General features: G+C 39.7%; 1 protein-coding gene across 2 annotated transcripts in view; it reads left to right on the top strand.

Moving 5' to 3' along the window:
- The window catches only part of Mekk1 (mitogen-activated protein kinase kinase kinase 4), an 85,234-nt gene that overhangs the window by 30,740 nt on the left and 29,798 nt on the right, over positions 1 to 24,696 (top strand). Inside the window, exon 1 of one of the 2 annotated variants that reach the window (XM_067763293.1) lies at positions 4,839 to 5,377. The exons of the other annotated variant lie outside the window; for it this stretch is intronic. Within the exon in view, the coding sequence (XP_067619394.1) occupies positions 5,364 to 5,377 (14 nt within the window). The 5' untranslated portion in view covers positions 4,839 to 5,363. Of the gene's footprint in view, positions 1 to 4,838; positions 5,378 to 24,696 lie in introns of those variants that run through there. 2 annotated transcript variants of the gene reach the window in all.

The following is a 24,696-nucleotide window of genomic DNA, read 5'->3' as shown; positions in this document are numbered from 1 at the left end:
GTAACAGTAGAATGTACAAATTCTTTTTAGCCGTAACCCAACAAACACTGAGGTAGGTTATCATAAACATCTCAAAACAATTTTTATATATGTATGTATAATATTTAATAGATAATAATGTATTTATCGACATTAAAAAATACTTGCTCTAACGCAACCTTCAAAACAATGTCTAACAAAAATTTGAATTAGTTTTTTTACTTGTGTAATTCATAAGATAAGGATAAGGCATTGTGCTTACTGGGATGTTGTTTTGTTTTCTTATAAATGTACATAGAAAAGTCAGTATTAGTATATGTATGCACATATTCTATTAAATATTTCATTAGTTAAGACGTAAGCTGTTAAAAAAAAACAAACAATTGCGCATGAAATGTCTCTTTCCTAAAGCTTTGCCTAATGAATACACACGCTAATACACCATTCGAAAAAAATCTACCAAAATCAAACGGGTAAGTGAATGTTAAAACTTACTTTAATTTCTTATAAACCATACTTGGGGCTATCAAATATCAAAAAATTGGAGAGATGTTTTTTGCTATTTTTTTTTTTTTTTTTTTTTTTGATGCCAAAAATTTACAATTTTTTCGCAATTTTTTTTTTACTCCCTAAAAAAAATATAATAAAGTTAAAAGTTGTAAAGTTATTTACAATTTCTTTTCTGAACTTCATAAAACATGCTATTTTCTATAATATACGGAAATATTGAAGTACACACTTTTATTTTATATATAAATTTTTTATGACAAATAATGCATAAAAAATGGGTTCACACAAATGCAATTTAAGTCTATATAGAAGATGTTGTTTCAAAACTTAAAAGAAAATTTGGAGAGGTGTTTTTTTTTTGAATTTTAAAGTAAAAAAAAAAATTTCATAATTTTTTTATAAATTTTTGAAAAATCATAGAAATTCATAGAAATTCAAATAGGTAACTGATATTGAATTTGACGGTTGCATAGCAGAAATGCTATTAACTTCCAGACACAAAAATAGAAAATATAGCCGCATCGCAGTGTGAAGAACATAATAGCATTGAGATAAATTATAAATTATATAAAGGTTAATGAAGGTGTGGAAAATTTTGTGGGCAGTGTTCAACATTTTTTCTTCAGTGAAAACAAATAAATCTTGAATACAGCCTAAAAAGGACCAAAATTGGAAACCGGCGGACCAAATGGGTTTGGAAAGGACCATTTTTGGTCCAAATGGACGAAAAGTGGCAACCGTGCTATCTACCACAAAACATTTTCCCAGGGAATACCCTCAGTTGTCGGTGTTTATTTATCGGTGAAATGTTTTGAGTTTTTGTTTTCATATTTTTTATTTTTTGTTTATGTTTCTTTTTCCCTTATTCGTTCGTATGAATATAGTGCTATAGTGTTATGTACTCATATAACGCATTTTTTGAACAATCGCCCGCATATCACTATTTCGCCCAACGAAGTCGATTTGACTTTGCAGATCGCAATTGATGTGCTTAACGCGTGATAGTGTTTGTGTGTAGACAATCGCTGTTCACATATGTTTGTATGCAGGGATGTATGGACTTATCTACATATATTTATGGAAATTTTATCTGAAATGATTTTTGCAATATTACGTTTGACGCGCTAATCCCATTCTGCCCGCGACGTAAGCAGGGCGTTTTCATTTGATTATGTTGCCCTCAGTTTAGTTTAGTGACAACTGTGTATTGTGTATTTAGTATTTCAAATGGTTTATAAGTTTACCGGTGCTGTGTTTATTGGGGTTGATAACACCTTGTTTCCCCAAACATGCAAACAACTTTTTTTTTCCAGAATTGCTTGTGTAAATGCATTTACAGCAGCGAACAGAAAACTGGCAGTGGTAGGTTTTATCAAATTTCGTCAGTTAAATTCATTCTTTTTTACTTTCGATAACTTGAGTAAAAACTTCCATGAAGTTTGTAATTGAAACTACGCAAACTGATCTCAAAAACGTTTTCGAATGTTTGAGAAAATTTTACCAAAATTTCGAACTTTTTATTTAGAGTTTGTTATACGTCTTTCGAAATTCGCATTGATTTTTTACAATTTTTTTTTGGAAGGGTGGGTAATATTTTCCTCCATACAAAGAATTTGAAAGACCTATAATTTGTACCGTGTGCGACTAAAACTGATTGAACCACAAAACTGCATACTCAAAATAATTCAGAAAACTTTAAAAAATAGTTCGAATATTTCGCAAAATTTTATCGAATTTTCCATTTTTTCGAAAACATTTTTGAAATTGGCTTTCATAATTTCAATTGCAAACTTCATGGAAGTTTTTTCTTAAATTATCGAAAATAAAAAAAGAACATAATTGACGAAAGTTGATAAAAATTTCAACTGTCATTTTTTTGTTCGCAGCTGTATGTGCATACCACATACATACCTGAGCTGCTACGGAGCTTCGATTGCGATTTTAAAAAATTGAAATATCCGTTTGACTTAGGCTAAAAAAGGTGGGACCGCGACCGCAACCGCAATTGTTTACAACTGTTTAATAGTTAAACCTTGCTTTGTTCGAGATAGTAGGGAATATACAAAGGAATAAGGCTAGGTGGCAACCCTATATACAAATATTTATACATGACATGATGAGAGGTACCTCATAATCCCGACTTGAAAATAACGACAATTTTCAGAAACCAACAAGATCCCGACAACTCTCAATCCAGGCAAGAAACCATTCAAGCAAATTTTTTCTAATAATATATCTAATAAGAGTAGACTTTAATGAATTTTTTTAAATAATGTTCATATTTAATACGGATTTTTCCAGATTTTTTGTACGGTTTTCTGTTTTCTTAAGTTGATGTGTGGTCGGGATTATGTTTTATCGAGCCTTGGTCGTGTGTGGATTATGTAATTCGGGGCTGTGTTTGTTACCCATATTGGCGTATCTCAGCATAAATTCAATACATCTTGAGCTTATGCGAAACTTTCGGGGTTGGGGCATTCTTAAAGCTAATTCTGAAATAGAGTGTTTTTGCACTGGCAGCCGATAGTGATATTTCAATCATGCGTCAACATTTTCTAAGCGCACATAGCTTTCCTCTTATATTATCGAGCTCGGTACGACTTACGTCCCAGATTTGGTGTCCCGCTACGCCATCATGGTATTACCTTACTATTTACCCAGATAGATGTGCGTACGATTTATAATCCGGTTCCGATGAGCTCATATATGCCTAATAGATAGACAATATGTACATATGTATGTTTCTATTCTTAGTACTCCTGACTTTTACTCAATTACACTCAAGTGAGACCACTGAAGAGCGACCCCCTCTGCGTTCGTTTATGTTTACTCGTGTGATCTACCTAAAAAACAAGAAGAATTATATATAAAAATAATAATAAACAAATAAGGTAGTCTAAATTCGGATGTAATCGAATATTAATATATACCCAGTCGCTTTGTCCGATAAAATATTGTAACGAATTTAGTGAAATTCCGCTTATTCCAAACCTTCTGCTAACGTTCGAATCGCTAAACTGTTGAATAAATAACTCCAATATTCAATAATGCAAAATGGTCTTTATTAGACTACTTTGAAAGTACTTCACAATAACACTTATTCTTCACAGCCAATAGCGTGCTTAAATCAAACTGATTACTGACTACTCAGCTTGTGCTGCTTTTATAATATCTGCCCCAAATGTCTAGACGTTTCTTCTTCTAGAATTTTTTTACTTGGTTACCAGCTATATGTATGTGTATTTGTAGTTTATAGCCTCTCGCATAGCCATATGCGTGTGGATATGTGAGTACTACTTCGGCTGATGATTACATGTGTTTGCGAGTATCTCTTCGTTGCCTTGTATGTACATATGTGTGTAAATGATGATTGATTTCTTTACGTACCAAGAGTGGCAGCTTACTTTATTGTTGTTGTGTCTTTATTTACTTAGTATCAGATTAGTGATGTGAGTATCACTTAGTGATGCTAATATTCGTCACAATATTAAAAAGAAAATTAAATAGATAGGGTTTTCTACGTCAAATGTTATCTCTTGGAAAATTCGATATCTCCAATATGCATGAAAGTAGGAAGGGACCGAAAAATTAACGGGTTGCGATGATACAGTCTCGAAATTTTCCTTGAAATTATTTTCGATAAATGTTTAACTTAACAAATTTATACTTGCAAAAAAAGTGTTAAATATTTCCTGTAGTATAACGCAACTCAGGAACAGGCAGATTATCCACGATTGGCATAAAGGGAGCCCTAAAAAATACTACATCTGCACATCCCGTATGCTGACCTGATAGCCAAAAATATAGCGCTAGCAACTGCAAACAAGACTTAAGGCCTCGGGGCAGCTTGAATACAGGCGGTATGGCCATAGCACTACATCTTCATTAAATATAGGTCGAACGGCTACATGGGCCCGTGCTTGAACTATGAAAGAGATCTTAGGATCGAAGGGTTGGCGCAGGGGTGCGGAAATGGCAGAACATACTATACACGTGCATACTGATGGTTCCAAACTAACGGAGGGTGTTGGGCAGTAGCGTAGTGAGATTTTCTTGCGCCCGGGGAAACATCATTATACGATGAAAGCTATAGTAAGATGTGTAATAGTGCAACTGGGTATAATAATAATAAATAAAGAACTTTTGCACAAACTACTGGTTGGTCGGGCTGATTGCTCTTGATTGACACATTGCGTCGTTTACATACATATATACTACATATCTATATGCACATACAAACATATATACATCCATACTCAGTCCTGCACTGTGGTCGGTATGATAGGGCTTTAGCTCTGGTTTGCTTTTAATAGCGCTTGTTTTTCGGTGATTTAGTTGGTACTTGCAGCTCAGATACGCCGGTAACTTTTTTCAGTTTTGCACGCAATGTCCGGAGTTGTGATGACAATGAAAGTAATGAGCGGGGTAACATTAGCAGCAGCAGCAGCTAATTAATAAAATAAATAAAGTTTAATATTACCAAACTTGTTGTATCTGTACTGTTGTTGATGTGTACTAAGGTGAAAATATATAAAACAAAAACACATGCCTACCTACCTACATACATATATGTGTGCGTACATGTTTACCTAAAGTATAGGTACAATTTATACGAACTTTTGTAGTTCGCCGCGATTGCATTGCAGATGCATTTAGACACTTAAATTAATTCATTGACTGGCAATCCGTTTGCGTTTTCCGTTCCAGTTGCAGTTTATTGTCTGAGAAAACAACGAATAAAGCGAAAAAAAAAGAATAAAAATTGCTGAGGCAAATTGCGAAATTGTTTCACAACAAAGTTTAACAGCGTGTTGTTGTGCTGGTATTTTTCAGCTCAATTTTAAATAATCTCAACACGTTTAATTGACAGCAAAATGAGGCGTAAAAAGTAAGTTGATGATATTTACTAAGTGCATGTTTATTATTAAGAATAAATAAGAGTTTGAAAAAAATTAAAAACCACGCCACCATCATAGCTAACTAAACTAAAAATTAGAAAATAATTTTTAATCACAAAGATTTTATGCTACATTAGTAAAAGGTGGAATAATTGACCATACAAAATTTACTTAAAATACGAGGGTTGCTATTTATATTTTGAGCCTTGCCAACACTAATTGTTGCCGGCGCCATCTGACGGTTTCAATTGAAAGTTTGACGTTTTTAAGCATAAAGGGCCCATTACTGATACTTAGCGTAGACTTGACTTGACTTGGCGTAGACTTGGCAACTTTGCCACGATTATACTCCACTTAGCGCATACAATCTGGCATCATAATCAGCTTTGAAATTTATTTTTAAATAAATGTCAATTTGTATGACGAAATGTCAAAATGAAATGGAAACAAACAAATGTCATCTCAAAATGTAAACGTCACTTAGAACTTACATAGAAAATCAAAATTCAACAGACTTCTAAGTCAAGTTAAGTGTTGCCAAGTTTTGAGACAGTTCTCAAGTCAAGTCAAGCCTATGCTAAGTATGAGTAATGAGCCCTTAACTTTCTTCAGAAAATTTTGACATTTGAGCAAAACTTGTGTTGTTTACAGTAACTTAAAAATTGTATCCACTTTTGGGGATGAAGCCCCATGTTGTTGTTGTTGTTGTTGTAGCAATGCTCGCCCCACCTAATAGCCGCGACCGATCACAAATTGTCATCAATATCCTCTAACGGGAGTCCAAGGAAACTTGCCGTTTCAACAGGGGTGGACCATAAGGAAAGGGGTGTTAGAGGCGTTGGTTCCACATTACAATTGAAGAGATGGTTGGTGTCATGTGGGGACACATTGCAAGCGGTGCATACATTTTGTATGTCGGGGTTGATTCTGGATAGGTAAGAGTTTAACCTGTTACAGTATCCAGAACGAAGTTGAGCAAGAGTGACACGCGTTTCCCTGGGGAGGATGCGTTCCTCTTCCGCAAGTTTTGGATAATTTTCGTTAAGTACTGGATTCACCGGGCAATTCCCGGCATAAAGGTCCGACGCCTGTTTATGGAGTTCACCAAGGACCTGCTTGTGTTTTTTCATTTCATACGGCTGGGTTCTCAGGTGCCGTATTTCCTCAAAATGCTTACGGAGATGACTCCTTAAGCCCCTAGGCGGTGCTGGTTCATCAATCAGATGTCTGTTGGGATGCCCAGGTTTCTGGGTATTCAACAGGAACTGTTTGGTCAGCATCTCATTTCTCTCCCTGATGGGGAGTATTCTCGCCTCATTATGCAGATGGTGTTCTGGGGACATAAGAAGACAGCCCGATTCTGAGAGCAGTATTTTGGCAGGCCTGTAGTTTGTTCCAGTGGGTGATTTTTAGGCTTGGCGACCATATGGGTGACGCGTAGCACGTAATCGGCTGGCTAATTGCTTTGTATGTAGTCATGAGCGTTTCTTTATCTTTTCCCCAAGTACTGCCAGCGAGGGATTTGAGGATTTTGTTACGGCTCTGAATTCTGGGAACAATTGCGGCTGCGTGCTCACCAAAATGTAGATCCTGATCAAACGTCACACCCAAGATTTTGGGGTGTCGGACGGTCGGTAGCGTAGTGGTCGACATTTGGGGCGTCCATGTTGTAAATAAGGTCGCGGAAGATTTAGTCGGCGATAATGCCAGGTTTCGCGAGGCGAAAAAACTGGAGAAATCAGGGAGGTAGCCGTTTATTTTATTGCATAGCGCATCGATCTTTGGGCCTGGGCCTGTGGCCATTATTGTGCAGTCATCGGCGTAGGAAACGATTGTGACTCCTTCCGGTGGTGAAGGTAGCTTAGATATGTAGAAATTAAACAAAAGTGGGGATAGGACACCACCCTGTGGCACCCCCTGTTTAATTCTCCTTGGTTTTGATGTTTCGTTTCTAAATTGCACCGATGCCTGCCGACCACCTAGATAATTTGCGGTCCACCTTTTAAGACATGGGGGAAGGGTAGACCCTTCCAGGTCCTGCAGTAACGAGCCATGGTTGACCGTATCAAAAGCTTTTGATAGGTCTAGCGCTACGAGTACTGTTCTATGGTGGGGGTATTGATTTAAACCGCAATTTATCTGGGTGCTAATGGCATTCAACGCGGTGGTAGTGCTATGGAGTTTTCTGAAGCCATGCTGATGAGGGGCTAGCTGCAAATTTGCTTGGAAATAAGGGAGCAAAATGGCTTCAATCGTATTTGCCACTGGCGATAGGACAATACGACTCACCTATGTCAGCTGGTTTCCCAGGCTTTAGTAGCGGGACCATCTTGGCCATTTTCCATTTCTCAGGTATGACAAAGGTGGAAAGAGAATGATTGAAGACATGCGCTAAATATTTGAACCCCTCTTTCCCTAGGTTTTTAAGCATCGGCATGGCTATGCCGTCTGGGCCCACTGCTTTGGATGGTGTAGCACGACCAATGGCGTCCTCAACCTCTTTAGCGGTGATGGTGATTGGTGACGCGCTGAATTTGTGTTTATGTGCGCGTCTATTGGCTCTCCGTCTATCTTTGTCGACCGTAGGATGCATTATATATTGTCGGCAGAAAGCGCTCGCGCATTTTTTCGCGTCCGACAGCACTTTGTCGCCAAAGGCGATGGAAACTTTGTCTTTGTGCTTAGTCGGATTCGATAGGGACTTTACGGTGGACCAAAGTTTACCCACACCGGTAGAGAGGTTACAACCTCTTAGGTGCTCCTCCCATTTCGCCCGCTTGTGTTCATCTACAAGCAATCTGATGCGTTGGTTTATATCCCTGATTTGGGGGTCGCCTGGGTCGCTTGCGGCCTCCGCCGGGAAGTGGGGCCGGATTTCGGGAATTCTCCCGGCGGGAATGAAATGTGCCGAGGCGGATTTAATGACCTTACGGAAGGCACGCTCCCCTTGGCGGGCATCAGTCGGGATAGGGAGGGCAGCTAGGCGGCTGTCTGTAAAGGATTTATATTCTTCCCACTTTCCTTTTTTGAAGTTTATGAAAGTGCGTTTTTCAGTGACGATGAAGTCGGCGTTACGCTCAAGCGAAATAAGTATGGGCAGGTGGTCGGATGCCAATGTTACAATAGGCTGCCAGTTGACGCAGTTTACGAGTTCTGCGCTCACGATTGAGATATCTGGGAGCTGTGACAGCTTCCTACCATACGTGTGGGGGCATCTCCGTTTATTGTGCAGAACGTCGTTTCTTCTATTTGATCCGCCAACATCTCACCCCTACTGTCCGCCCGCAAGTTTTAATGCCATAGATCATGATGGACATTGAAATCGCCTAAGATAATGCGATTGTTGCCAGTGAGTAAGGCCCTGATATTAGGGCGGTATCCACTGGGGCAACAGGTGGCAGGAGGGATGAAGCCCCATCCTTTGCCACTGTGAAACGCTGATATAACGAATTCCATCGTGGCGGCCGTTCGCTCAGGGACGAAAGTCGCGAAGGTCGTCCAAAATCAGTTGTTGTGCAACAAAACATTGACGCTGTGCGCGAACTTATATTGCAAGATCGACTTATCGTGAGTTTGAGGCATCCCTGGGCATTAGTGTGACGAGCATCAATAAGATATTGCATGAACATTTAGCTGTGAAAAAAATTTGTTCGCGTTGGATCCCGCATAATTTGACAAAAGCTCAAAAAGATGCTAGTGTCAATTGGTGCAAAGAAATGCTCAAGAAATACAATCGCGGTGCATCAAAAGCTGTATACGAGTATAACCTCTACGCAGGTGGAGAATATTGATCTATGCGTATGAGCCCGAAACAAAACAGCAACCCACTATATGGGTCTTCAAAGATGAGCCAAATCCGACATTCGAGCGCGAAGCACTTCGAAGCAAATGATCGCCTGTTTCTTCGGAATAACTGGACATGTGGCTACCGTGCCATTAGAGTAACGAAGAACGGTGAATTCCGAATGGTACACAACCATTTGCTTGCAAGTAGTGCTTGGTGAAATACGGAAGAAGAAGCGGCAACGAAGGATCATTCTTCATCATGGCAATGCCAGCTCCCACACATCGGCTGAAACAACCGTCTATTTGACTGGCCAAAACATCGAATTAATGAGTCACCCTCCGCACAGCCCTGATTTGGCTCCAAATGTCTTCTTTTTATTTGCGCAAATCAATAATAAATTGCGTGGCTAACGTTTTTCGGCGCCTGAAGAAGCCGTTGATGCATTCAAAAACCATGTTTTGGAGATACCTCAATCGGAGTGGAAAAAGTGCTACGAAAATTGGTTTGAACGCATGTAAAGTGTATTGATTATCATGGAGAATACTTCGAAAAACAATAAAGCCATTTTCGATAATAAATTACTGTCTTTTCATTATTAGGCTCAAAATATAAATAGCAGCCCTCGCAAATTAACCTATAATAAAATTTAAGCTATTAACAGAATAATCAAATTCAGAGTAAAAAGTGTGGGGCTAATTTTACCTAATATATTTTCATAATGGTTGCAAATATAATAATTGTAATATTTATTATATCAAGCACCCCACGCTTTTTACTCTGAATTTGATTATTCTGTTAATAGCTTAAATTTTATTATAGGTAATTTTATTTTGCGTAAATTTTTTATGATAAATTATTCCACTTGCTACTAATGTAACATAAAGTCTTTGTGATTAAAAATTATTTTCTAATTTTTAGTTCGGTTAACTATAAAAACGTAGCTTTTTAGTTCTTTCAAACTATTATTTATTTTGAATTTTTTAGTTCGATCTATTTTGTTTGTAGATTTTGTTTTCGAGTACGTTCAGACGTCGGTCATTTGCTTGTATGTGAAGGACCTTCACTGTTTGACTGATTGATGCTTGCGCCCAGGCAAAATTTCAAATAAATAATTCTGCGGCGCTAATTTTCCTATATTTTTATTGGACTCCAATGGGAAATCTAGTAAAAATGCTCTTGCTGCAAATTAACGTAAAATTGATCCTGCGGAGCTTGTTAGCTTTTGTGTTCGTCTCACTTAAGTGAAAATAGGGTTATGGTATTTTTCCGGAGCTGGTTGTTGTTGTTGATGGTCATTTGCTGGATATATGTAGATCCGTTACGTTCCGGTAACAAACACACCATATTGGGATAGATTTAGTAGAACCATATCAAACATTCTAAGCCGTCCCGCCATCCCACCACCTAGATCCATGAGACACTTGGGGTCGCCAGAGTCTCGACTGCTAAAGAAACAGGATTCGCCACGGGTAGGAGGGGTTGATTATTGGATTGGAGAAGCTATAAATTGTTCTGGCGACCCCTTGAAAGGTTTGCGCTACACAACCCATTTGGATTAATTTGGTATTTTAGTCGCCTCTTAACACAAGCATACCTGCCGCGGGTATATTTTAAACCCCCTATCCCGAAATGGTCACATGGTCAAACGGAAATTCCTTAATGGTCGCTACACCAAATTGAAGGCCCCTAAAGTCAATTAGCCCTATGGCCACTTGAAATGGTCAATTGAACTTATGACCAGCTCCTATGGCCGTAAGGTGAATTGACCCTATGACCATGTCCTTTGAGCTAATGTCACCCCATCATCAAATTATTGCATTGCCATCGGTCCTTGATACGTATGCAAAGTTTCAAATAAACTGATAGACATTGTAAGTGGTCATAAGGTCAATTGACTTAATGTCCTTTGTGCTTATGTCACCCCACAGTAAAATTATTGCATGGTCTTAGGTCCTTGATACTCGTGTAAAGTTTCAATCAATCTAATAGCCGTTCTAAATAAGGTTAATTGACCTTATGTCCGATGACCTTATGTCACCTGATCATAAAATTATTGCATTGTCATTTTGTATTTATGATAAAGACACTCACCGTAGGTTTTGGGGAATGTTATCGATGTTGATGGTCCTTTGCCGGATATAGATAGGTACTAGCCCGACCATCCCGGGAATGATTAATATAACTTTCTAGGCCATAACGCCCCCACTCCTAGTTAAAAGAGGAACTTGGGGTCGCCAGATCCTCGGCTGTTAAAGAAACAGGATTCACCACGGGTAGGTGAGGTTGACAATTGGGTTGGAGAAGCTATATATTAAGCTTGCAACCCCTTGAGAGGGTTGCGCTACACAACCCCTTAAATCAATTTAGTATTTTAGTCGCCTCTTGCGACATGCATACCTACCGCGTGTATATTCTAAGGTTCTAACCCGCATTGTCATCGTTTCCTTGATACGTGCGCAAAGTTTTAGTCAAACTTCTGGTTATTGGAAGTGGTCATAAGGTTAATTGATTACTCATTTAAATGAATATTATTCATGGTTGGATTTTCACGTGCTCTACCTGACATTTTCAGACCTAGGATAGGTCAGACTGGCCAGAACGTGAGGACCTGAAATGAATTGAATGAATCCATAGAGTTTCCATAAGTTTGTTTAACGATCAAACCGAAAAAACCCTATCAAAAACCAGGATGTATGCTAGAAAATAACGTCGTCCTCTTGGCAAATATTAGAAGCTTTCTAGAACCTATGCCACTTGCTGATAGCTGTGCCACACTTATTATGTGGAGTTTTAGCCTGATGAGCGCAGGGCACGAGCACAAAATGTGCTTGATGGTTTCCTGCTCAACTCCGCACTTTCTACATCTGCTATCTCATAGTAAGCCTAATTTAAAAGCATGCGACACCAGAAAGCGGTGTCCAGTCAGAATACCTATTATGAATCTACAGTCCTCTCTTTTAAATGATAGGAGTAACTTTGTTAGGTTAAGGTTGTAAGTCCTACATATGATCTTCTACATTTTACAGCCCCGACTTAGGTCCACGACTCTCTCGCTTCATCGATCATGTGCACCTCTTCTCGCCTTCTCTGGATCTCACCCAAACTATTTGGGACGTATACGGAGCAATCTTCGAGGGATGCGCCCTTTTTAGCTAGTTCATCCTCTTCTTCATTCCCGTCTATTCCCATATGCGCTAGGGCCCAATATAAATGCATGCTTTTATCTATTCCGGTTCTTTCCAGGAAATGCTTACACTCTAACACACTTTTATATGCTTTGCTCTGTGAGATTATTGCGCTCCAGCTGTCCGAAGCGCTGATCATCGTTGCAGTTGTTACTGCTGTCTTCTTTGCCACTAGGTCTACAGGTGTAATGTGAAGAATGGCATACAGTGCAGCCGACGTGGTTGTTTACAGAGCTCTCGTAATGCTAAGCATTTGTAGCCTGTAAACCCCTAATTTTTTTTAGGTAGGTTCTTCTTTGTATGGCTGTCCATCAAACAAAGACTCCATAGTATAAGATACGCTTTACAATCGCTGTAAATACCCAATAAGATAGAGAGCGTGATAGACCCCACGCACACTCCAGTATTCTCTTACATGCATAAAGTGTCGTTGGGGTCTCCTTTACTCTCTCCTCCACGTTGAGCTTCCACGATAATTTACTGTCTAGAAAGATTCATAGATATTTTGTGTAAGGTTTCTCCTACAGGGTCACTTCTTATAGCTAAGGCCTGGTTCAATTTGGGACCTTATTCCACTTTTTAATACGCTTATATTAGCTTCAGTTGTATGTTTATAACTCTCTAGGCTAGGCGCGCAAAGAGACCCATCTAGCGTCAATTACTGAAGAAGGCAGTAGTTAAATAACTCGCTACGAAAAGAGTTGTGCTTAATAGCGGAGACACGAAACTCTGTGCTACGGCGTGTTTTTTAGTTTTTTTAAACGATATTTATGTTATTTCGATACAAAATCCATAAATTTTCGATAACACGTCGTTAATTCACTGATAATATACCTTCAATCCTTCGAGAACAGTTTTTATTGATAATAAGCCGATAACTCGTCCATAAGAAACGAATAACATGACGAAAACAATCCGAACAAGTAAGGAAGGCTAAGTTCGGGTGTAACCGAACATTACATGCTCAGCTGCCAAATTACAGCTTGCAAAACTTTTAAATTACCTTCTTTTAAATGTGGGCGGTGCCACGGCCATTGTCTAAAATTTTAATAAATTTTTATTTTGCGGCATGAGGTCAACCCATCCATCAAGTTCCATCGCTTTGGTAATGAATTATCGCGCTTTTTCGGTTTTCCGAAATTTTCGATATCGAAAAAGTGGGCGTTGTTATAGGCCGATTTCGTTGTTGTTGTTGTTGTTGTAGCGATAAGGTTGCTCCCCGAAGCCTTTGGGAGTGTTAGCGATGTGATGCCGGATACAGATCCGGTACGCTCCGGTAACTATATGGCCACAATAAACCTTCAGGCCATCCTTCCCTCCCCACCCCTAAGTTCCATGACGAGCTTGGGGTCGCCAGAGCCTCGTCTGTTAGTGAAACAGGATTCGCAGCGGATAGGTGAGGTTGACAATTGGGTTTGGAGAAGCTATATATTGCGCTGGCAAACTTTTGAGAGGGTTGCGCTACGCAGCCCCTTGAATCTGGTATTTTAGTCGCCTCTTACGACAGGCATCCCTACTGCGGGTATATTCAGACCCCCTAACCCGCTGGGGATCCGATTTCGTTCATTTTAAATAGCGATCTGAGATGAGTGTCAAGGAATCTACATACTAAATTTCATTAAGATACCTCAAAATTTACTCAAGTTATCGTGTTTACGGAGAGACGACCGGACGGACGGATATGGCTAAATGAATTAATTTTTTCGCCCAGATCATGTTGATATATAGAAGTCTATATCTATCTCGATTAGGTTATGTCGTTACGGGGTACCGTTATGCGCACAAAATTAATATACTCTTTGACCTCTGCTCAGCTGAGTATAAAAACAGAACAGCCCGATAAGTTTATGTAATCATAAATAAATTTATCCGAACCCCGCCAAATAATCCGGAAATTATCCCGAAATAATCGTGCAAATAATCCCAACACGTTCTCTAACATATAAAACAAACCCATAGTGATCTTAAAATAGTCAAGTATCTATCCCAAATTATAAATTTTGATTGCATTACATTTTCAATAGCATTGCACTATAATAGTGCACAAATTTTACTATAGTGCTGCCTTTCTCCACTACGACTGAGTGGATAAAGAGATTAAAAACTTCATACTGTCCAAAGAAGCGTTCATAAGCTTGATGTATTGCTGCAGCAATGCGCAAGAGCCAAGTCTATTCCAACCATTTTGAAAATGGCAACCATTCTCAGATGTTTGTACATTACAAAAAGTAGAAGGTAAAGACAAACCACTTGCATCTTAAACAATTTTCTTTTAATTCGATACAGCGTCGACAACAACTAGGGTTGCCAGATTTTTATTTCGGGTTCCCGGGCAAACCTCAAATTTGAGCTAAATTCTCGGGATTTTTAAAAATTTCCCGGGACATTTGAAAAATAAGAAGCACCTATATATTTGTATAGGTTACTCATTCGGCGAAATAATTTTTAGATAGAATTAAACTTTTTAAAATAATCTCGCATAGCACAGCATCTAAATGCGTGTTAAAGTGTAAGCAGTCTCTGGGGAGAATCGGGACAGGGAGAAGCATACATCAATATTGGGTCCCAGGGCATATGGGAATAGATGGGAATGAAAAAGCGGACGAACTAGCTAAAAAGGGCGCATCCCTTGAAGGTTGCTCCGTAGATGTCCCAATTAGATTGGGCGAGATTAAGCGAAGGCGAGAGGTGCACATGATCGACCAAGCGGGAAAGGCGTGGGTTCAAGCGCGGGGCTGTAAAGTGTCGAAGATTATGTGTAGGTCTTACAACCTTAGACTAACACAGTTGCTCCTATCATTAAAAAGAGAGGACTGTAGACTCATGACGGGTATTCTGACTGGACACTGCCTTCTGGCGTCACATGCCTTTAAATTAAGCTTGGTCAGTGATAGCAGATGTAGGAAGTGCGGGTTGGAGGAGGAAACGATCGAGCACGTTCTGTGCTCGTGCCCTGCACTTGCCAGGCTAAGACTCCAGTTATTAGGAGTGATACAGCTGTCAGATCTAGAAGCAGCAAGTGGCTTAAGTCCTAGGAAGCTTCTAGTATTTACCAAGAGGACGGAGTTATTTTATAACATAGTTCCTGCTTTTTGATAGGGGTTTTCAGTTTGGTCGTTAAAACAAACTTCTGGTAACACTACGGACTCAATCAGTCTATGTGAGGTCCTCAAGGACCGGCCAGTTCAACCTACCTACATACCTAAACTTTTTAAACTCTTTTATTTATAACAAATATTTTTATGAAACGGGCTAACAATTAATACGTTTACTGTGTTTAATGCGAATTCAATATTCTATGGATTCATACGTTATTTTAAAACACAACACTTCCCTTCAAAAAACGCAAGTACTCCATAAATAATATAAGGAATACTCCTTTGGGAGTATAGGAGTATTCCAAAACTAATCTGTATTCATACAAAAAATGTGCTCCAATTAACATTGCGATGTCCTAAGAGAGGAGTAGGTGATCCCACTCTCGCTTTGTTTGTGAGTATTCCATAGAGTACATACGTGAGAGTACTTTCCAAAGTACATTCACTTTAGTACTCCATGGAACACCCACAGAGGATCATATGCCAAAGCACTAAAGAGGAATTGTGTCGGAAAGAATTATTGGAGTGAATTGAATTTAAAATGAAAGTAAATGAAGAGGGGCAATACAACTTTTATATTTTTTACTACGAATATTCTTATGTTATTTAGCATTTGCGTGAATAAAGAAACTAATATTTCTCTATACTATAGTATGTATACATAAAACCAGTGCGCATTTTATCAGAGTTGCCATAGTAAAATTTTATTATCAGTTGTTTGTATGCAATATTTTACTTTTGGCAACTCTGTTCGATCGTCATCGTGTCGTGATCACGGTCGTTAAAAAACGAGCAATGATCGGCTGATGGTGGTCCGCAAACGCATTGCAAAGGAGTATTATTAGAGTACTCCAACATGAAGAAAATGGAACACGTAATCCAGCAATTTTTGCAGGGTTCCCCATGCAAAATGAATATTTAAGTGTGCGAAATGTCAAAGATTGACAATATTCAGAACCACAGTAGGGATGAATTTTTCTTCTTTACACAGTTGCATACAATATGCTAATGAGCGGAATACAATCGAAGCCGCAAATGTGGCCATGATTATAATTTATTAATTTTGATATTGTGAAAATGCCGGGACATAACATTTCCCGGCGGGACACTTTAAAATTTGTGAAAAATAGGGGATGTTCCGGCCAATACGAGACATTTGGCAACGCTAACACCAACTATTCAAAATTAGATACACAACGAAAATTTCATGAGCTGTCATAGTATGAATGTGAAATTCGGGTTTCGATGTTCGATAGCTAGCGAAGATCGAAGATCAAAAGATGCTCATAATAAGGGCCATTCTGATGCAATTACATATGTATAACATATAAATATCTACATATATCAATTCTTCAATATAAATATAAATAAATGTGTATGTACCTACATTTATTAGGTTAGTAGCTGAGATTTATACAGAAATTACCACGAACAGGTGCACATAGCTATAGTATTTTTAAACGGTTTTATTTAGCTTGACTTGACAGGCTGGTTGGTTGGCTGTCCGGCACGAATTTTGTAATTGAAATTTAAGAAACTTCCCGATAAGCTACAAGCTTGAAACTTGAAATATAGTTCAGAACCCGATGACAATGCAATAATAAGAAAAAAATCGCCGCTAGGTGGCGCAAAGATCGAGATATTCACAAAAATCTTATTTGTGGTCCGATTTGGTTCATATTTGGAACACATAATATATACAAGAATAGAAAGCGACCTATGAAAAAAATCGGCGCTAGGTGGTGCAAGGATTGAGATTTTCAAAAAAATCGTATTTGTGGTCTGATTTGGCTCATATTTGAAACACATAATACATACAAGAATAGAAAGCGACCTATGAAAAAAATCGGCGCTAGGTGGTGCACGGATTGAGATATTCACAAAAATCGTATTTGTGGTCCGATTTGGCTCATATTTGAAACACATAATACATACAAGAATAGAAAGCGACCTATGAAAAAAATCGCCGCTAGGTGGTGCAAGGATTGAGATATTCACAAAAATCGTATTTGTGGTCCGATTTGGCTCATATTTGGAACACATAATACATACATGAATAGAAAGCAACATACGAAAAAAAAATCGACGCTAGGTGGTGCAAGGATTGAGATATTTACAAAAATCGTATTTGTGGTCCGATTTGTCTCATATTTGGAACACATAATACATACATGAATAGAAAGCGACATATGAAAAAAAAATCGACGCTAGGTGGCGCAAGGATCGAGATATTCAAAAAAATCTTATTTGTGGTCCGATTTGGTCCATATTTGGAACACATAATACATACATGAATAGAAAGCGACCTATGATGTCCGATTTAACTCATATTTGAAACAAATATTACATACAGTCCGGTAGAAGTGACATCAAAATATTTTGGAGTTCGAGGAGGGACAAGCATACGTGGCGCATAGTCGAGTAAAGTCTTTGGAAGGATTATGTATTGAGGACTTAGATTGTAACAAATTGTCAGGAAAGAGTCCTTGTAATAATGAGTCACTAAATGAACTAAATAGAATGAGAAATAATAGGCAATTAAATAAAGACTAAAAACTTGAAAATAAAATAAATAAAAAAAATTTTAAGTTAAACGGTTTTATTGAAAATAATACTTATAAATAAATAAATGTAAGGCGCGATAACCTCCGAAGAGATCTAAGGCGAGCTTCTTTTCCAATTTGCGTCGTCCTCTTGATTTTTCCATACAAATTGGCCGGACAGGACCTACATGTGCCGACTCCGATCGGCATCTGCAAGGCAGATGAGTTTTCACTGAGAGCTTTTCATAGCAGAAATACACCCGAAGCGCTTGCCAAATACTGCCGAGAGGCGACCCCGCTTAGAAAAATTTTCTTCTAATTGAAAAACCTTATTTCTAAAATGTTGATGTGGCTTTGCCTGGGGTGTGAACCCAGGGCATACTGTGTGGTAGGCGGAGCACGCTACCATCACACCACGGTGGCCGCCAATTTCTATTGATAGTCATATATAAGACCAACTGAACCTTAATCAGGTTATGCTACGCCTCACATTTTTAGAAAGTTCACGCGCCCAATGCTTTTATTTAATTGTCTGATCAACGCCCTAGATTGATGAGGAGTGTGATGACTAGTACCTAGGACCTACCTAATTATTTTCTAGCTTTTAGTATTATTATTACTTCATGTAAGTATTGTTTTCAATAAACCCGTTTAACTTAAATTTTTTTTAATTTATTTTATATGTATTTATATTCTCTCAATATCAATCAAATTTGTCACTTATTAACCAATATTGAAGTATAATTTTAGGCGGAAACAATTGGGTAAATGCTAGTATGGAAACACCAGTAGGTTTTGGTGTCATAAATATAAATATATGCTTATCATTAATATACGATTAATTACTGAATGCACTCAACGGCGATAAGATAAATAGCGGAACTAAGCGAGCTTCATGCGAATTAAAGCTGATTTGTCAATAGATTGAGGCATAGTACACACATACTGCACGCATAGTGTATACCCTGCAGTCAAACCAACTAGTTGAAACTGAATAACAGCAAACCATTGTTTTCAAATGAGTTATTGCAGAGCAAAGAAAATATTAGTTTTTGTTTTTTGGATGAAGCGCTTATGTCCCATGTTTTGAGGCTATAGTTCCATATCGAGGATATAATGTTGGAGAAATAAGTCTGCTACGAGTGGCGAGCAGTGTTGCCATTTTGGTGCTTTGGAGCTAGATCTAGCCTTTTCTTTTTGCGTTTAGCTCCAAAAATTCCGGTTTACCTCCTAGCTTTTTTTGGCCCCTTTTAAAATATTTGCCCCTTTTTTGCTCCAAATCTATTTCGGCAATACGTATTGTGAAATGTGTAATGTGTTTTATGTGTGAAGTTTAATTTTATTTGTTTCGTTATATATGATGTTGTAACTCGGTACTCAACTGATAACAAAAACTTTAATCGATAAACTGTGTCATGAGGTTGTACATTTGCTTTTCCAGCTTGTGCAACAACATAGTGTCACCTTCTAAGAGTTTCGACCCTTTAACTTCAGATTATAATAATTTTTTGTCTCCCGTACCTTATTTTCATTGTACATTTGAAGAATATATTCGAATTAAAAGAGAAGAAAAATGTATAGACGAATTTATTGAAAGAAAGATACGTAATATGTATGTGTCGCCACTTCATAATTAAATTAATAGAGCAATTAAGGCAACGCTTTAGATTTCTTTTCAGTTGAAAACACATTGAGAATTGTGAAACCTCAATTGCTTTCATATTTCATAAATGAAAAAAAAAAAAAAACAAGTATAGCACTGATGAAATAACTAGGCTAGAAATGCAAAAATTCCAAAATTGGAAAAATGTGACTTGTGCATAGGTGATTTTTGGAAAGAGAATTAATTAAATACAGTCGGAAAAATAAACATATATACCGACGAAAATGTATAGAAGACATTTTATGCAGATCTCGCAAAAAAAAAAAACCAGCGACTACCTCGAAGGAAACATTTAGCAAATGGCTACAAGTAACGAGTGACATCTCGTATTATATTTATCTTGATGGTAGAGGGTTTTACCGATGAAAAACAATTTTTTGCTGATAGAGAAATTTTTAAAATGAGAGCTAATTCCATTTATACTAAGTTTTAAAGCTGGCATTAATGTCATATATGAAAGGTGAGTTAGAGATCATTTTACCATTTAATACTCATTTTCCGTAAAATTGGTGATAGAGTTTATTGAATATAAGCCAACTAACATTGTTGGTATATTTGAAAATAAAACAATAAATTTGATTAAAATCCATTACAGGGACTAACAATAATCCAGAAATACTTGTAGGGTTGTCTTTTAATACATTATACATTTTACTTTAACTTTATACCCACATAGCATATGGAAGATTGATTAAAGTATAAATCACCACAATGAGACATTTTCGACTCCTTTTGACAACTAAAAACTGTTTAATCTATTCTGCGATCAAAAGAAGACTCGAAATCGACTCCCTCTTATGAGTGAAATATGATTTATTGAAAAAGCAACAACAAAATGTAAAGCGATCACAAAAAATGATTAAAATAAGATTCCAAATAGACTCTTAAATGTCTTGAGAAAGAATCGCAAAAGCTTTAAAACACACTTAAAAATTATTCCCACAAGACTCATAAATGATGGTAAATATGACTCGAAAAAGACTAAATACTGATTAGAAATATAGGTTAAAAGAGGCTCACCAAGTGTAGTCGCGCGTAGGGTACCATTTTCTCCAGACAAGGGAGTCTTTTCTGATCACAAAATGAGCGCATATATGCTTATTTTGATCATGCTGGAGACTCGAAAAAGACTCTAATATGATTAATAATTTCAAAAAATGCTGGGTGGGTATACTTTGTAATTTCATGAGTTTATTCAATAATTTTATTTTTATTATTTTGATTTTTCAATAATCAAAGATTTTCATTGAGGTTGAAAAATATAAAATATTGAATACGCATACATTTAGGCGTATTATTTAATTAAATACAAGTTTTTATATATCTAAATTCTAAATGTAACAGTGGTTTCAATTTCAATAAATTTTTCAATTTGAAATAATTAACCAAAATATTAGTAGTAATACCTACAATATTTACTTAATTGGCGCTTAACATTTTAAACGGTTATGGCCGTACAACCAGGCGCGCCAGTCGTTTCTCCGTTGGGGTAACTGGGCCAATTGGTAACACCAAGGGAATTTTAATCCTGCATCTTCCAGCGAAGTTGGGGCCGCCCTCTTCCTTTGCTTCCATGAGCGGGTTCCGAAAGGAATAACTTTTTTGGCCTGAGCATCATCTCTCCTTCGCACAACATGACCTAGCCAGCGTAGCCGCTGTGTTGGATTTTGCGGCTCGCTATATAAACGTGTATCCTAATGCCTTATTCCCGCGGAGCGGGTTGTGCGCTCGGATAAAGAGAACCCCCTTTTTTATGACAGAAATAATGGTGTAACGTAGCGTTACAATAGTATGACCCCCACTGTAACCCTTTTTCTCCTACGCCTGAGACCCCCACTCTAACCCTTTTTCACCTACGCCTGAGAGTGTACATTCATAGTACATTAACAGGTAGCCAACAGCAGCAGCTACATACCAATGCATGCGAATAGCATTTGGCGATAACAATATTATGCACACAGTACGCCAACTCACAGTAAATGGCAAACTGAAGTACCCAATTAGCGGTTCATTTCTCACTCGCATCATAGCAGAAGCAGTATAAAAGAGAATGAATTTGCTGTTGTCACTTCATTACTCGCAGGTTAGTCAGAGGAAGTGGTTGCTTTATTAAGCAACCCAGTCACTCCTCCTGACTAGCTGAGTTGAAGGGGTGCTGCCTTGGCACTGGTCACACCTTGCTTGCGGGGACAAAGGGTTGTCGCCTTTATGGTTTTCTCGCCCATGTCCCAGCTAAGTAAGGGGGGCCGCCGCCTTAGGGCTACCCCGCCCTTCCTCTCAGCTAAGGCTCCAGCCGACCCGGTTCGGCAGCTGCGTAGCGTGGTGCCTTCGGGCCCCAGTTTCTCCTCGCAGCCTACGAACCGGCAATGACAGAGCTGGTACACCGCCCCCCGGCACCTTACCTTAGTGTGCAACCACGGGGTGAGCGATGTCCAGCGAACGAGCCAATCCCACATCCAGAGGGAAAGGGGGTGCCGCCACGGCATTGGTCACCCCTTGCTTGCGGGACAACGGGTTGTCGCCTTTATGGTTTTCTCGCCCGTGGCCCAGCTAAGTAGGGGGGGCGGCTCGCCGCCGTTCGGCCAACAGATCCCTTCCCCTCAGTCCTGGGTCAGGCAGTAGAGCGACCAGTCGTCTAAAGGGGCTACCGCTGTGCCGTCAAGGCGCACCTCCCCTCAGCCCACGGATCGACCTACAAAGTCGCGGCGGGTACAACTCCGCGTCCAGCCCTGCCATCGTGCAGGCATGGAGGCGGTGGTGTCCAGCTAGCGAGCTAGCACTAGAAGCGAGTGAGGCAACCACACCACGAGTGGAAAGGGGCGCTGTCAGGGAACGGGTCACCCTCGCTTTCGGGGACAACGGGTTGTCGCCTTTATGGTTTTCTCGCCCGTGTCCCAGCTAAGTGGGGGGGGGGGGGGGGGCTCGCCGCCTTATGACCATCCGGCCCTTTTCCCCTCCGCCCCGGCTCCGGCCGTCGACCGGTCCAGCAGCTAAAGGGGCTACCGCTGTGCCGTAAGATGCACTTCCCCTCAGCCATGGATCGGCCTACGGAATTCCGGCTGGTACAACTCCGCGTCCAGCCCTGCATTCGTGCGGGCATAGAGGCGGTGGTGTCCAGCCGGCGGACCGGCATTAACCATAACTCTTTTATTCATTCCTCGCAGGTCCCCCGCTGCCGCCATTGGGGCAGCGTCATCACGGGAAGCCGCCACTCGCAACCGCCACTCGCAACCGCCGCTACTGGTAACCCCCCCGAAAAGGTAACCAAGTAGAAAGTTTGCACCGCCACCTCGCCTTGGCCACGCCACTGGTACGCGCTCCGTCGCCCTGTTGTTGCCGTCGCTATCCTGCCGCCGTTGCGCCGCTGCTCCGACGACCGTTGGCCGCCTGCTATCCTACCGCCGTTGCGCCGCTGCTACGACGACCGTTAGCCGCTGCTACCTCACCACCGTCCAACCAGCTCGCTGGTACCGTCACTGCGTCCATACCACTACATCCATCCGTCCGCGAATACTGTCCGCCGTCCAGCCGCCGTGCTAATCCCGCCACTGTATACCGCTGTACCAATCTGTCCGCTAATACTGTCCGCCGTCCGGCCGCCGTGCTGATCCCGCCGTTGAACCGCCATCTTTGCACGGAAAGCTGCTGCCCTCACTACCCGTCAAGCCGTGTGTGTGTGCGTGTATTCGTCATTAACACATAACAACTGTGTTCTTATTAAGTGGGGGTTTGTGGGACCTCTACTTGACCCTGGATTGACTGAGTGCTACCTCAGCCTTCGACAAAACCCACCTCATAATGGATATAATCCTTAAAACTATCCCGAAAGCTATTTCGAACCTCAAAACAATTAGTTTCGAAGTAGTACTTACATATGTATATGTTCATTAAAACCATCCCGAAGTTATCCTAAAATATAGTGAAAATAATCCTTAAAATAATTTTTACATGGTCTCAAAATGATTCATAAAAAATCTGAAAGCATCCCGAAATAGAGACCTATAGACCAGAGAGAAAGGGGTGTTAGAGGCGTTGGTTCCACATTGCAATTGAAAAGACGGTTGATGTCATGTGGGGACACTTTACAAGCAGGACACAAAATATGTATGTCGGAGTTTATTTTAAGAGTTTATAGGTAAGAGTTTACCCTGTTACAGTATTCAGATGCTTTCCTCTACTACGAGTTTAGGATATTTCTTTCCCTTATGGGGATTATTCACACCTCACTGTGTAAATGGATATAATCTGCAAACATAAGAAGTCAATCCGTAGCAGTTCTGAGAGCGGTGTTTTGACAGACCTGTAGTTTCTTTCAATGAGTAATCTCTAGGCTCGGCGACCATATTGAGGACTCGTAGCATGCAAGCTGCCAGCCAATTACTTTGTAAGTGGTAATGAGCGTCTCTTTATCTTTGTCTCAAGTGCTGTCGGCAAGATATTTGAGGATTTTATTACGGCTCTGAGTTTTAGGTACAATTGCGGATGCATGCTCGCCAAGATGTAGAGCCTTATCGAACTTCACACCCAGTATTTTTGGATGTAAGATATTCGGTGTCGTAATGCCATCGACGTGGATGTCTGTTTGTTTACGTTGCCGATGATTTGGTCGGTGACGAGTCGGTGAAACTGAAGAGTTCAGGGGGATAGGTTTTTATTTCATTACATAGCTCATCAATGGCCGGGACCTGTAGCTATTAGCGTACGGTCTTCGTCGCAGGATGCAATGGCAACTCCTTCTTGTGGTAAGGGGAGCTTCGCTATGTACAAGTTAAACAAACGCGGGGATAGGACACCACCTTGTGGCACCTCCGTTTAATTCTTCTGGGCTTAGATGTTACGTTTCTGAATTCTAGGCGGTAGGGATCAAATAGATTATATATTAATGGGCCTCCATTTCCGCTCTCATGATCTTTTCTATGGCCGTTGTACCCAGAGCAGGTCTGCAATAAATTTAGTATATTGGATCGCAGCAATGCGGATGTTGTGCCATTTCATAAAATAGACTATCACCGTGATCTTCCCAATTAACCCAT

Source organism: Eurosta solidaginis, chromosome 1 (genome assembly GCF_040869045.1).
Source record: "Eurosta solidaginis isolate ZX-2024a chromosome 1, ASM4086904v1, whole genome shotgun sequence".
NCBI classification, from domain to species: Eukaryota; Metazoa; Arthropoda; class Insecta; order Diptera; family Tephritidae; genus Eurosta; species Eurosta solidaginis.
This window is presented reverse-complemented; position numbering and strand designations above follow the sequence as displayed.